The sequence below is a fragment of the Rhodnius prolixus genome, unplaced genomic scaffold (assembly GCF_049639745.1).
Source record: "Rhodnius prolixus isolate KJV_2025 unplaced genomic scaffold, Rpr scaffold_1, whole genome shotgun sequence".
NCBI classification, from domain to species: Eukaryota; Metazoa; Arthropoda; class Insecta; order Hemiptera; family Reduviidae; genus Rhodnius; species Rhodnius prolixus.
This window is the reverse complement of record NW_027411581.1, coordinates 53453868-53469316: the sequence shown is the minus strand read 5'-3', so window position 1 is coordinate 53469316 and position 15449 is coordinate 53453868. Positions and strand designations below refer to the sequence as shown.

At 34.1% G+C, this 15449-nt stretch overlaps 2 protein-coding genes across 4 annotated transcripts in view; both read left to right on the top strand.

The window, feature by feature from the left end:
• LOC141461949 (roundabout homolog 2-like) overlaps positions 1-15449 on the top strand; it is a 333376-nt gene that overhangs the window by 162309 nt on the left and 155618 nt on the right. The window lies entirely within an intron of this gene.
• On the top strand, positions 9326-11536 carry LOC141461933 (ATP-dependent DNA helicase pif1-like). The gene has a single exon (XM_074143415.1). The coding sequence runs from the start codon at positions 9522-9524 to the stop codon at positions 11232-11234; it is 1713 nt and encodes a 570-aa protein (XP_073999516.1). The 5' UTR covers positions 9326-9521; the 3' UTR covers positions 11235-11536.

The following is a 15449-nucleotide window of genomic DNA, read 5'->3' as shown; positions in this document are numbered from 1 at the left end:
CCATGAATACCTTGCTAAGAAATGTTGTTCAGCTTATGTTTGGTTAAGCTTAAACATTAAATGAGATATCTGCGGGAATGCTACCCTAATTTAGATTTATAGTGCTCTCCATTGGTCCTAGCGAAACTGCTCATAATGCAGCATCCCCAGAGTTGACAAAACTTACCCAGTTAATCCGGGGGTAAGAGTGGGAGATTGTGTCAGGGATAATCATTCCCTGAACTCAATTTCATTACCCTTCTTAAATATTTTTCAGAAAGCTTCAGTTACCTGCCCAGACCGGAAATTCGCAAGTACCGGAAATGCTCTTTTTTTAGAGATGGAATTATACAAACGGAAAGAAGTTCATTAATATTGTATTAGCTGATACAAATTCAATAGAAAATAGAAAAATTAAACATCTGCACGATCGCACAATATTTTCTCGTACAAAACATCGAGAAAATATAGAATAAGACAGGAAAAGATATCAATAAGTATGATATTTTCCCATGTGTTCGTAAGTCCTTACAACATACAAAACATCTTCTGTTAGATGTACAGTGTTGGTTGGGATCCTTATACTTATCCCACACGCCAGTGTCCCCAGAGTAACAGTACGTGAGGTAACCCTGGTAGCTGGCTAATGAACCTTGTTACTCCTGGGGGAACTGAAGGGTGTACTCTGTAGGTGTGTACATGTCTGGCAACCATTGCACATATTACTGAGGGTCTTCACTTTCACGTTGAACAGACACCATTGCCGTCTCACTTCACTTCTGATCTTACGTAAAACTTTTGGCTGATATTATGTATGTATATTAGTGAATGTAAAGGAGTGAAATGTGCGCGATAATTTTACATGAAATAAATGAAATAATGATAACTACTCGTATGTTTAATTAGTTGCTCCGAGTTCGAACATCTAAAGTAGACTGCAATCTGAATAAAACCGGCATTGATGTTAGTTTCGTTCCCTCGTTCTATGTCAAGATTCTCGCTCTTAACCCTTTCGGCTGCACTTTCTTCAATTGGAATCTTGGATAGACCCGATTTTAATATATTTTAGCTGTGGCTGAATTCCTTATCAGTTTATATTCTTGCTGAGGAAATTAGACACTGAAGAGCTTAAAGGGAAGAATATAGACAAAATAAAGAATTAGTAACATTTGTATTGATAAGAAATGCGAAATAAAGGTAAAGTCCATTTAATTATGATAGATTTGTTTCCAATATTTTCAAAAATTAGGCGAGTTCAAATTTTCAAAAAAATATAAGAAAAAATAAAAATGGTTTCCTACACTATATCTCCTTAACAAAAACTTACAGTTTAAAATGTTAAGTATAAGGGTTGATTAAACGCCAAAAGGTACACAAATCAGCGAGTACCCAACATTTTAATAATACTTCATTAATAGTTAAGTAATTCTACTGCATTAATTTTCATTATTAAGTTATTTTTTAGAATTTATTAGATATCACAGACCCTTATGCTGGCCATTTTCGTCTACAAAATATATGTTCAAGTAGCACTGTAGATTGACTGTAATATCTAGTTATTTATAATAATCAAACTATTAATTACAGGTTAAAAAGAAAAACGTTATAAAAAATAAAATAAAAATATGAGGCTAAAAAATTCAAAACCTTGTTTAAAAAAATGCTTACACCAACTTACATCAATGATTTTGTTTATTTTATTTATTTATTTTTATTTCTTAAATAAAAATCGTCGGTTTAAGTTCATTCTTCGATTAAAGTAATTGTTATTTTATGTAGTAGTCAAACGTTTATAATAATAGGTAATAATTATCTGGCTTTATCGCAAATAATATAGTTTTCTTCAATTACATTCTCCATCTAGGTGTTCTTCCCACAATGTTGTATATATGTAATACAAAGTAAATAAGATATGCATATATTTAGGACAGCTAATTATTCCAGTATTTTACTATAAGTAAAATTAGGGGGACTAAATTAAATTATTACAATAGAGAAATGAATAATTATTGTTTAATAATCTACTTGTTATTAACTGTGTGTTATTCGTGCTCACGAATATTTCGGTAAGACGAATTCAAGACAGTAGCCTACTCTAACTTTATCTTTACTTTAACGTATATATGATTTATCATAATTATAACAAAAAAATAATATAAATGAAGTGGCCAGCATAAGGGTCTGTGATATCTAATAAATTCTAAAAAATAACTTATTAATGAAAATTAATGCAGTAGAATTACTTAAATATTAATGAAGTATTAATGAAATGTTGGGTACTCGCTGATTTGTGTACCTTTTGTCGTTTAATCAACCCTTATACTTAACATTTTAAACTGTAAGTTTTTGTTAAGCAGATTTTTGTACCTTTTGGATAGATTTTCATTTTTGTCTATTTTACAAAGTTACATATCTGCTTTACAGATTTTTTTAAAATTTGGAATAAGCAATTCTATCATTATAACCTGATAAGGTGTTAACTACCACTGGAGAGATCTTTTTAAAAAATGATTGTAGTTGCGGCTCCCAAACCATCCTCAATAACAATTTTTTTGAGAAAGCGTTTTGAATAACATAAGAAGGTATTTGTACGTAAATAGCAAAATTAAACTGCGATTTCAGTACTTCCTTTTAAGAGGAGTAAGAAAAATAAACTAGGATTGCAGTACTTCTCCCTAAAAGGCAAAGAGGCAAAGATTTTTTAATCGAACAATTCATTGATTTAAATCGGTTCACTCATTGATAATTTAAACGATTGCAGTCCTTCCTCTTAGTAGGAGCAAGAGAATCAGCAACGTAGAGGAGCTTTAACCACTCATTTGAGCTGAATTTTATCAAAATCGGACTAAGCGTTATAGAAATATTGGTAATAATAGTTTTAGAAAGGGCCTTACTTGGGTGGGGCAAACTCCCCTCCTTATGAGGCACGGTGCCGAGACTTTTAAAGTGCAAATCTGTATAAAATTTCGATTCGAATGACACTTCATTCATAAAAATCGGTTCACGTGTCGATAATTTGAAACGATTGCTATACTTCCCCTTAACAAGTGTAAGAGCTGATCGCCGCTTTAATGTTACGTAGGGGAGCCCTAACCCTATCATCCTACCAAATTTTATCAAAATCGGGCCAAGATTTACAGAGTAATTAGTAATAATAATTTTGGAGGGGGCCTTACATAAAGGAGGCTAACTCCTCTCCCATTCGATGTACAGCGTCGGGACCCACAAAAGGCACATCTACATAAAATATTGAATCGAATGACACCTCATTCATGAAAATCGGTTCACGCGTTTAGGCGCTACGTTGTTTACAAAAAAGGTAACAACAAGAAGAACAAGAACAAGAACATTTTTTGAAAAAGCGGTTTTTGCTCATTTTCGGCAACTTTTTTCTCGAAACCTATTAGATCTGGGTGGTTGCAAAAAAATTACAGTTGTGAAGGAGGGTTTGGAGTAAGATTTAAAGAAAATTTGGGAATTTTATCTTTTATAGAAAAAGAGAAATAAATTGACAAAGTTGGGTGTTTTTCAACGTTACGCTTTTTCGTGCAGTTTTTGATGGTCAACCCTTATACAACTGTCCTACCGGACAGTTTTAATTTGTAAATTTTTGCTTCTAATGTAAGTCAGAAACAGAAAAGTAAGGGATATTATTAAAACTGTCCGGTAGGACAGTTGTATAAGGGTTGACCATCAAAAACTGCACGAAAAAGCGTAACGTTGAAAAACACCAAACTTTGACAATTTTTTTCTCTTTTTCTATAAAAGATAAAATCCCCAAATTTTCTTTAAATCTTACTCCAAACCCTCCTTTATAACTGTAATTTTTTTGCAACCACCCAGATCTAATAGGTTTCGAGAAAAAAGTTGCAGAAAATGAGCAAAAACGGCTTTTGCAAAAAATGTTCTTGTTCTTGTTCTTCTTGTTGTTGTTGTTGTTGTTGTTCTTGTTGTTACCTTTTTTGTAAACAACGTAGCGCCTAAACGCGTGAACCGATTTTTATGAATGAGGTGTCATTCGATTCAATATTTTATGTAGATGTGCCTTTTGGGGGTCCCGACGCTGTACATCGAATGGGAGAGAAGTCAGCCCCCTTTATGTAAGGCCCCCTCCAAAATTATTATTACTACTTACTCTGTAAATCTTGGCTCGATTTTGATAAAATTTGGTAGGATGATAGGGTTAGGGCTCCCCTACGTAACATTAAAGCGGCGATCAGCTCTTACACTTGTTAAGGGAAAGTATAGCAATCGTTTCAAATTATCGACACGTGAACCGATTTTTATGAATGAAGTGTCATTCGAATCGAAATTTTATACAGATTTGCACTTTAAAAGTCTCTGCACCGTGCCTCATAAGGAGGGGAGTTTGCCCCACCCAAGTAAGGCCCTTTCTAAAACTATTATTACCAATATTTCTATAACGCTTAGTCCGATTTTGATAAAATTCAGCTCAAATGAGTGGTTAAAGCTCCTCTACGTTGCTGATTCTCTTGCTCCTACTAAGAGGAAGTACTGCAATCTTTTAAATTATCAATGAGTGAACCGATTTAAATCAATGAATTGTTCGATTAAAAAATCTTTGCCTCTTTGCCTTTTAGGGAGAAGTACTGCAATCCTAGTTTATTTTTCTTACTCCTCTTAAAAGGAAGTACTGAAATCGCAGTTTAATTTTGCTATTTACGTACAAATACCTTCTTATGTTATTCAAAACGCTTTCTCAAAAAAATTGTTATTGAGGATGGTTTGGGAGCCGCAACTACAATCATTTTTTAAAAAGATCTCTCCAGTGATATGTAACTTTGTAAAATAGACAAAAATGAAAATCTATCCAAAAGGTACAAAAATCTGCTTAACAAAAACTTACAGTTTAAAATGTTAAGTATAAGGGTTGATTAAACGCCAAAAGGTACACAAATCAGCGAGTACCCAACATTTCATTAATACTTCATTAATATTTAAGTAATTCTACTGCATTAATTTTCATTAATAAGTTATTTTTTAGAATTTATTAGATATCACAGACCCTTATGCTGGCCACTTCATTTATATTATTTTTTTGTTATAATTATGATAAATCATATATACGTTAAAGTAAAGATAAAGTTAGAGTAGGCTACTGTCTTGAATTCGTCTTACCGAAATATTGTGAGCACAATTAACACACAGTTAATAACAAGTAGATTATTAAACAATAATTATTCATTTCTCTATTGTAATCCTTAACAAAAACTTACAGTTTTAAAAGTTAAGTATAAGGGTTGATTAAACGCCAAAAGGTACACAAATCAGCAGTTCCCAACATTTCATTAATACTTCATTGATATAATTTAAGTAATTTTACTGCATTAACTTTTCCTTCACATTTTTTAGAATTTATTAGATGTCACAGACCCTTATGCTGGCCATTTTCGTCTACAAAATATTTACTCAAGTAGCACACCATTTAACTTAGATTGACTGTAATATCTATTTATCTATAATAATCAAACTATTAATCACAGGTTAAAAAGAAAACGTTATAAAAAATATAAAAAAAATAAGAGGCTAAAAAATTCATAAACTTTTTTTACATCAATAATTTTATGCATTTATTTTTATTTTTAAATAAAAATCATTGGTTTAAGTTCATTCTTCGATTAAAGTAATTGTTATTTTATGTTGTAGTCAAACGTTTGTAATAATAAGTAATAAATAATCTGGCTTTATCGCAAATAATATAGTTTTCTTCAATTACATTCTCAATCTAGGTGTTCTTCCCACAATGTTATATATATGTAATATAAAATAAAGAAAATAAAGATATGCATATTTTTAGGACAGCTAATTATTCCAGTATTTTACCATAAGTAAAATTAGGGGGACTAAATTAAATTACAATTGAGAAATGAGTAAATATTGTTGAATAATCTACTTGTTATTAAATGTATGTTATTTGTGCTCACGAATATTTCGGTAAGACGAATTTAAGACTGAAATATTGTTTTGAATCCTCCGTGATTGAAATTTAAAAAGTGGCCGACTCTAACTTTGTTTTTTTCTACTTTAACATGCATGTATATGTGACTACTCAGAATAATTCATCACTCATTTTATCATAATTATAATAAAAAAATATTATGAATGAACTGGCCAGCATAAGGGTCTGTGACATCTAATAAATTCTAAAAAATGTGAAGGAAAAGTTAATGCAGTAAAATTACTTAAATTATATCAATGAAGTATTAATGAAATGTTGGGAACTGCTGATTTGTGTACCTTTTGGCGTTTAATCAACCCTTATACTTAACTTTTAAAACTGTAAGTTTTTGTTAAGGAGATTTTTGTACCTTTTGGATAGATTTTCCTTTTTGTCTATTTGCAAAGTTACGTCTGCTTTACAGATTTTTTAAAATTTGTAATAAGCTATTCTATCATTATAACCTGATAAGGTGTTAAATCGGAACCGTAACTACCACTGGAGAGATCTTTTTAAAGAATGATTATAGTTGCGGTCCCCAAACCATCCTCAATAACCATTTTTTTGAGAAAGCGTTTTGAATAAAATAGGAAGGTATTTGTACGTAAATAGCAAAATTAAACTGCGATTTCAGTACTTCCTTTTAAAAGGAGCAAGAAAAATAAACTGCGATTACAGTACTTCTCCCTAAAAGGCAAAGATTTTGAATCGAACGACAATTCATTGATGTAAATCGGTTCACTCTGATAATTTTAACGATTGCAGTACTTCCTCTTAGTAGGTGTAAGAGCATGATGGCACTTCACAGCCACATAGAGGAGCTTTAATCACTTCTTCGTGCTAAATTTTATCAAAATCGGACTAAGCTTTGTAGAAATATTGGTAATAATAGTTTTAGAAAGGGCCTTATTTGGGTGGGGCGAACTCCCCTCCTTATGAGGCATAGCGTCGAGACTTTTAAAGTACAAATCTGTACAAAATTTCGATTCGAATGACACTTCATTCATGAAAATCGGTTCACGTGTCGATAATTTGAAACGATTGCTATACTTCCCCTTAACAAGTGTAAGAGCAGATCGTCGCTTTACTGTTAGGTAGGGGAGCCCTAACCCTATCATCCTACCAAATTTTATCAAAATCGGGCCAAGATTTACAGAGTAATTAGTAATAATAATTTTGGAGGGGGCCTTACATAAAGGGGGCTAACTCCTCTCCCATTCAATGTACAGGGCCGAGACCCCCAAAAGGCACATCTACATAAAATTCCGAATCGAATGACACCTCATTCATGAAAATCGGTTCACGCGTTTAGGCGCTACGTTGTTTACAAAAAAGGTAACAACAAGAACAACAAGAAGAAGAAGAAGAAGAAGAACAAGAACAAGAAAATTTTTTGAAAAAGCCGTTTTTGCTCATTTTCGGCAACTTTTTTCTCGAAACCTATTAGATCTGGGTGGTTGCAAAAAAATTACAGTTATAAAGGAGGATTTGCCCTATATTATAAAGAAAATTTGGGAATTTTATCTTTTATAGAAAAATAGAAAAAAATTGTCAAAGTTGGGTGTTTTTCAACGTTACACTTTTTCGTGCAGTTTTTGATGGTCAACCCTTATACAACTGTCCTACCGGACAGTTTTAATTTAATTTAGTCCCCCTAATTTTACTTATAGTAAAATACTGGAATAATTAGCTGTCCTAAATATATGCATATCTTATTTACTTTATATTACATATATACAACATTGTGGGAAGAACACCTAGATGGAGAATGTAATTGAAGAAAACTATATTATTTGCGATAAAGCCAGATAATTATTCCTATTATTATAATCGTTTGACTACTTCATACAATAACAATTACTTTAATCGAAGAATGAGCTTAAACCGACGATTTTTATTTAAGAAATAAAAATAAATTAATAAAATAAACAAAATCATTGATGTAAGTTGGTGTAAGCATTTTTTTAAACAAGGTTTTGAATTTTTTAGCCTCATATTTTTATTTTATTTTTTATAACGTTTTTCTTTTTAACCTGTAATTAATAGTTTGATCATTATAAATAACTAGATATTACTGTCAATCTACAGTGCTACTTGTATACATATACATATATTACTACATATATTTTGTAGACGAAAATGGCCAGCATAAGGGTCTGTGATATCTAATAAATTCTAAAAAATAACTTATTAATGAAAATTAATGCAGTAGAATTACTTAAATATTAATGAAGTATTAATGAAATGTTGGGTACTCGCTGATTTGTGTACCTTTTGGCGTTTAATCAACCCTTATACTTAACATTTTAAACTGTAAGTTTTTGTTAAGTCTAATATATAAAATTCTCGTGTCACGGTGTTCGAACTTGAACTCCTCCGAAACGGCTCGATCGATTTTTGTGATCCTTAGCGTGATTGTCGGCCAGGGTGGAGAATCGGCCAACATCTATTTTTCATCCCCCTAAATGTTAAGGGTAGTCCACCCCTAAATTTTTTTTTTTATTTTTTAGGCAAAATTTTTTGTTTTTATTATTTTATGACACATCATACAAAAATACATACAACCCTAAATTTTTACCCCTCTACGTTCAACCCTTATATTTTATTTGTAAACTTTAATTTTTTTTAGTAAAATTTTTTTTTTTTTTTGTGATGACTTACAATAAAAAATCTCATATTACTCTCAACTTTTCACCCCTCTACGATCAACCCCTATTTTTTATTTGTTAATTATAAACTTTAATTTTTTGGCAAATTTTTTTTTTATTTTTTGATGACTTACAATAAAAAATCTGGAAAATGGCGGACAATCTTTCATTAAAACTACCAACAACGCAGACATCGTTGACAATCGTTGGGTGGTACCATATTCTCCTCTGCTGAGCAAAACCTTTAATGCTCATATAAATGTTGAGTCATGCAGTTCGGTGAAGAGTATCAAATATATTTGCAAGTATGTGAATAAAGGAAGTGATATGGCTGTATTTCGGATTGAAAATAATAATGTTCATTCTCTTCCGTTGAATCAAAATGATGAAATCACGAATTAACAAATTGGCCGGTATATCAGTTCCAATGAAGCTTCTGGCGTATTTTCGATTTCCCAATTCATGAACGGGATCCAGCAGTTATCCATTTAGCTGTCCATCTTGAAAACGGCCAGCGCGTATATTTCACGAACGATACAGCGCTTGATCATGCTATAAATCCACCGAAAACTACGCTCACCGAATTTTTTGAATTGTGCAATCGTGCGGATGCTTTTGGTGCCTTCGCACAAACACTGCTCTATTCTGAAGTTCCGCGGTATTTTACATGGGCTCAATCGAAAAAATGGATACCCCGCAAGAAAGGGATACCAGTTGATGCGTGCCCCGGTTTATTCAAATCAAATAGTTTGGGTCGTGTATATACCGTCAATCCAAGGCAGACTGAGTGCTTTTATCTGCGACTATTGTTGGTTAATGTCACCGGACCATTGTCATTTCAAGATATACGGAAGGTAGATGGACAACAGTATCATACGTATAAAGATGCATGCCTTGCTCTAGGCTTGCTAGAAGACGACAATCATTGGGACAGCATGCTTGCTGAAGCAGCATTAAACTGCACAGGAACACAAATTCGTCTACTATTTGCTATAGTACTGACTACATGTTTCCCGGCCCGAGCACAAATGTTGTGGGATAATCACAAAGATTCAATGACTGATGATATATTGTATCGACATCGTACAAGGTGCAACGATCTAACAATATCATTCAGTGAAGCAATGTACAATGAAGCATTGATTGCTATCGAGGATCTTTGCATTGCTATTGCGAATTTACCAATCAGTCATTTCGGTATGGGCTCACCGAATCGAAGTGCATCTGATTTACTCAACACAGATATGAATCGTGAACTACAGTACGATACTGTACAAATGGCGAGCATTGTTAGCCGCAATGTTCCACTACTTAATGATGAACAAAAAATTATCTACGACCGTATCATGCTGGCAGTTTCGGCAGGACAAGGAGGATTCTTTTTTTTAGATGCACCAGGTGGGACTGGCAAAACATTTCTTATTTCGCTACTTCTTGCCGAGATACGATCAAAAAATGGCATCGCATTGGCCGTTGCATCTTCTGGCATTGCAGCAACTTTATTAGATGGAGGCAGAACAGCTCATTCAGCATTTAAGCTGCCGTTAAACATTAAAAATAATCCAGATGCAGTGTGCAACATAAAAAAACAATCGTCTATGGCCACAGTGCTGAAACAATGTAAAATTATTATCTGGGATGAATGCACTATGGCACACAAACATTCGCTTGAGGCATTGGATAGGACATTAAAGGATATAAAAAACAACGATAAACTATTTGGCGGCACTTTGTTACTCCTTTCAGGTGATTTCAGACAAACACTTTCCGTTATTCCGCGTTCAACCTACGCTGATGAAATCAACGCGTGCTTAAAATCATCGCGACTATGGCGTAATGTTGAAAAAGTACAACTGACGGTGAACATGCGCGTTCAAATGCTTCAGGATCCATCCGCCGAAACTTTCTCTAAACAACTGTTAGATATTGGCGATGGGAAAGTTGCTGTACATGAAAATACTGGATGCATAAAATTACAGACGGACTTCTGCACAATCATCGACTCGCAAAATAGTCTCATCGATCACATATTTCCCGACGTACACACACAATATGCAAATCATAAGTGGCTGGCAGAAAGAGCGATCTTGGCAGCTAAAAATGTGGACGTCAATGGGTTAAATTTAAAGATACAACAGCTGTTGCCTGGGGACTTGGTGTCATATAAATCTATCGATGCAGTTTGCGATACCAACGGGACTGTGAATTATCCAATTGAGTTCTTAAATTCATTGGATTTGCCAGGCATGCCACCACATCATTTACAATTGAAGGTTGGATCTCCGATTATTCTACTTCGAAACTTAAACCCACCACGGCTATGTAATGGCACACGATTAGTCATTAAAAAATTAATGAAAAACGTTATTGAAGCCATCATCTTGAATGGCAAGTTTCAAGGCGAAAATGTGTTGCTGCCACGAATCCCTATGATTCCTACAGATGTGCCAATTGAATTCAAACGCACTCAATTCACAATTAGATTGGCATTCGCTATGACAATCAATAAGTCACAAGGACAAACATTGTCTGTATGTGGCTTAGATTTGGAAACACCGTGCTTCTCCCACGGACAACTATATGTGCGATGTTCTCGCGTGGGAAAACCATCCAGTTTGTTTGTGTTGGCTAAAGCCAAAAATAACTAACCAAAAATATTGTACACTCTATTGCGCTAAGAGATTAATTTTTTTTTTTTTCAACTGCCATAATTGATAGTAAAAATATAAATATTTATTTTTGATGTTTAGATAGCTATCAAAGACTGTTGTTTAAAATATATTCGTTACTCTAATAAAGATTTATTTATTAACCTAAATAAAACATACTTTTATTCTTTATAATGCATTCGATTATAAATACTTCCCTGCACACTTATAGTAGATAATTATTTTTATTTAACTATAAAAATGTTTCCTAGAAATAACATACATGGCAAAACAACGTTTGCCGGGTCAGCTAGTTATTTTATAGAAAAATGTTCAATATAAATTCCCCATTTTTTAAATATTATTTGCATATGGCAGCGAATTCAGTAATCTTGTTTGTTCTACGATTCATAATCCACTCTGTGTTTGGCACTTTTAGAGAAAAAGTGACAAGTTACTCGGAAATACATTCTATACGTTCTTCGGTAAATTGATGTTATTTAAGTCTGGTTCTGCGAGTGATTCCAAGAATGCTGTGGAGTCTGCGTGTTAAAACCGAAAAGTTGGCTTATTCCCTTTGATTGTAACATAGTTCATGCAATGCTATCATTTATATCACATATTTTAAATATAGACTTTATAGTAAGTTTCATTTCCCTTATAATGGCATTCATAAATCATAGTCGAAAAGCTACGTCATCATCTTATTAAATACTCATTTGTCATGTCAGCCGTATGACATTAGGTACATATCAGCGTGCCACACTTCTGAGGCGAGCGCTTCTTATGCGTGGAATATTAGCATTCGGAACAAGCCTCTCCGAAGGAAACATCCAGCGTAGCAATTTTCCTCTTCCTTTTCCATTTCTCTTCTTCATTTCCGTCATCCACTTCTTATCTAAAGAGTCTTTAATTTTAGCATTGTCACTGAGAGATGGCGAGAGCAAAGAAACGAGTTTAGTTAACAAGTCGGCACCTTCATTTCTTCAAAGGGATGAAATCCATGGTCCTCCAACTCTCCTAGGAGAATTTGCTAATACCACCAAGATCTGCACCATCGACAACGGCTCCAGGTGGACTACCTTCTGTGCAAATCGCTGCGACCCTCTTACACATCAAGAAATAATGGTAAAATACAATAAGAGACGTAATTAGCGACACTGATTTCAAGACTTAAACACTTATTAACCACCTTTGTCATTGAAGGCAGAGAATATGCTGTACGTTGGGGCGCCGTATATTTTCGGGACTGGTTGCTTAGGCAGCCCCAAATAATTGTTAAAAATCCCTGGAGTAATCCATGGCAGGGAACCCCATCCTAAGACTTACTTCTCTAATTGTTACATTATATCCAATTTTTCATACACTTATTTGAAATACAGCAGAAACAAGAGATGGAAATGCGTAATGTAATTCTTTTTAAATCCATTATTTGTGAGGCTTGATACTGGCAGGGGATTCAGCAGAGCCGAGAGTGATCAAGACTTGTGAAAACCTTTCTAAAAGCTTGCCGACGTGCTAATATGGTTTTGGAAATGTTGTTAGCTCTATATTGGTGTAATGTAGGAGCGACCAGGGACTCTATCATGATGATGTGAGAGGAATGTTACTCATCCGATCTCTTGGTAATGATGCATCCCCCCTTCTTCTCGCTGGCTCTCTCTCCATTTCTACCTCCTCCACTATAACTTGATATCAATTAATACTTCGCCGTTTCCTTGTCTAGAAACTCTACATCCACAGCACACACAACCCTCGGCTGATTCTATACCCCAATCCTTCCTTCTTCAGACATGTACATTCTCTTCGCTTTAATGAGAAACCTTATAGGATTTTGGAGCTTTGTAATCCGTTTATTGGTTTAGTGGTTTTATATAATCCTATATACATGTGGGTATAACCTTGCTTTGTGGGTAAACCTACAAGCCTTTGGAGAGTACGCCTATCTTATTCCAACTCTATTACCTCTTTGGTCGTTATCGAGTGTTTCATTTGTCTTCTAGTTTGGTTAACCCGTATTTACTTGCAGGGTTAATGAATCTTTCTTAAACTTAGTTTTAAGGAGGAAAACTTGTTATTCCTTCAATTGTCTATAGTTTTTACTCTCTCTTTCTCACGCCATGTACAAGGAAATATTGCATTCATACGGATTTGTTTTAGTTCTTTTAGTTTTTATTATTATTTTTAGAAATTTTTATTTTGAGGGCTTCAGTATTCTCAGAAACGGAAAATCACAGAAAGTAAATATTGTATATTTCCCTTAGAAAACGCGACCATAAGGTTTGGTCGAAGTCGATAAACTGGAACTCTACTGAATCGATTTACAAGTTTTTTCTTGAGATTTCCATGAAAATTTCTTCAACGATTTCCTTCAAACTTAGCATGCTTAGTGCATACCATTAGTTCTATGACGTAGTTTAGGTCCGATTTACACTAACATCTCATTATAGGGTCCCGAAATTTGAAGTTAGAATTGTCAGCGATTTACTGTTAACCTCAAACAGGCAGACAAACAAATAAAATGGGGGACCTCAAAAACTGTTTTAGTTGAAACTCAAATTCGAAAATCGGAACGATTAGTCCCCCCTCTTGGAAGGAGTGAGCGAAAGTGATTAAATAAAATACTATTTTTTAAAGATAATATAAGTACAATGTGAACATTAAGAACTGCTGATTGGTACAATTGTTCAAAGCAGAGTTGATAGACTTTAATGACAATAAAATTAACTCCTGACTGTTGATGGTGAAGTGGCTATGCCACTCTCTTCCGTATATTAACACCAATGACAGGGTGAGAGAACATTGCGAGAAACAGAGAGAGAGACTAGATGATGGGAAAAAGAAGAAGAAGAAGAAGAAGAAGAGGACGAAATAAGTACTCGAAGAGAATCAGGAAGTTGTGGAGCTTATAGCGCGCTCCTCGGCACAAGCCTATACCATGCAGTTAACATCTCCAATCTTCCACTACAGTTTAATCCAGTTAGCTGTTGTTGTTCAATCTGCTCGGTTCAGCTGTAGTCGCTGTTGAGTTTTAAACATGTTCAACTCCACTGATTGTAACCTCCCTACCCGTCTTCGTCGCAGACATGTCCCACAGTAAACTAACTTAGAGAACCATCTTGTCGAATAACCAATTGAAGCAGTCTCTGCTACGACAAAGAGAATACATTCGAATAATTGTTCTTCTTAGCGGAGGCCTCCTATCATCAATTTCCTCCATCTTGTTTATCTTCACACAATCCACACATACAGAACAGTCAACTACAAAAGCGGCAAAGAAAATTTTTTTTCTCAAACTTTTCTAAGTAAAATTCGCTTTTAAAACTGGAATATAAATGATGTGAAAAGTTTTTTTACTAATAACTCTCCAAATAATAAATAAAATCTAATATGGAAAATTTACGCAACTTTTTCTTACAGGAATTACTAAAATTCTACAGAGAGATTGTTGTACATCGATTGCATGAAAAATTACTAGTGATGCGATAAGTATTATGAATATTATTACGGAATAATGGCTACTATCTAGTCTGCCTTACTTTTTGACGTCAAGCCACCTCCCTTTAAGATCAATTAGGCCTTGCACAGGCCAGTAAAGTAGAAATAACCTTTTTCGAACCTACCACTGGAACATAAACGACTAATATCCAACAGCGTACTTAAACCGATCTGGACTTACGGACTTGAGCTGTGGGGTTCAACCAAACATTCCAATTCACAAAGAATTCTCATTCCAATCAAAAATTCTCCGACAGATTACGAATTCTCCATTTTATGTCTCTAACTCCACCCTCCATAACGACCTCAAAATCTCATACGTAACTGACGAATCTAAATCTAAATATAGAAAATACTTTGACTCTCTTTCATTCCGTACAAATCCTCTTGTTCAAAATCTTGCCTCCAAAACTATTCCAGAGCGTCCTCCACGACGATTGAAACGCTGTTGGCCTCGTGACCAGCTTCAATAGTGTAAGAAACTCCAGCGAGAGTGTTGCCGGTGGGCAGCTTCTCTTCTCAAGTTGATCCAGTCATTAAGTCTTCTTTTATCATGTTCCCTTATTACATTTTATTCTTTTTGTAGATTGTGAATAGCAAATAAATAAATAACTTTTTTCTAGTTCGCTGCTCCTTAACACATTGTCTAGTAGAAAATGGACACGTAACAGAACTTTTTCTTATGAGTGATAGTAGAAAGCAAAAGATATGACTAAA

Excerpts from the sequence above, each read along its gene's own strand:
- LOC141461933 (XM_074143415.1), top strand. The coding sequence starts at position 9,522 with ATGCTTGCTGAAGCAGCATTAAACTGCACAGGAACACAAATTCGTCTA.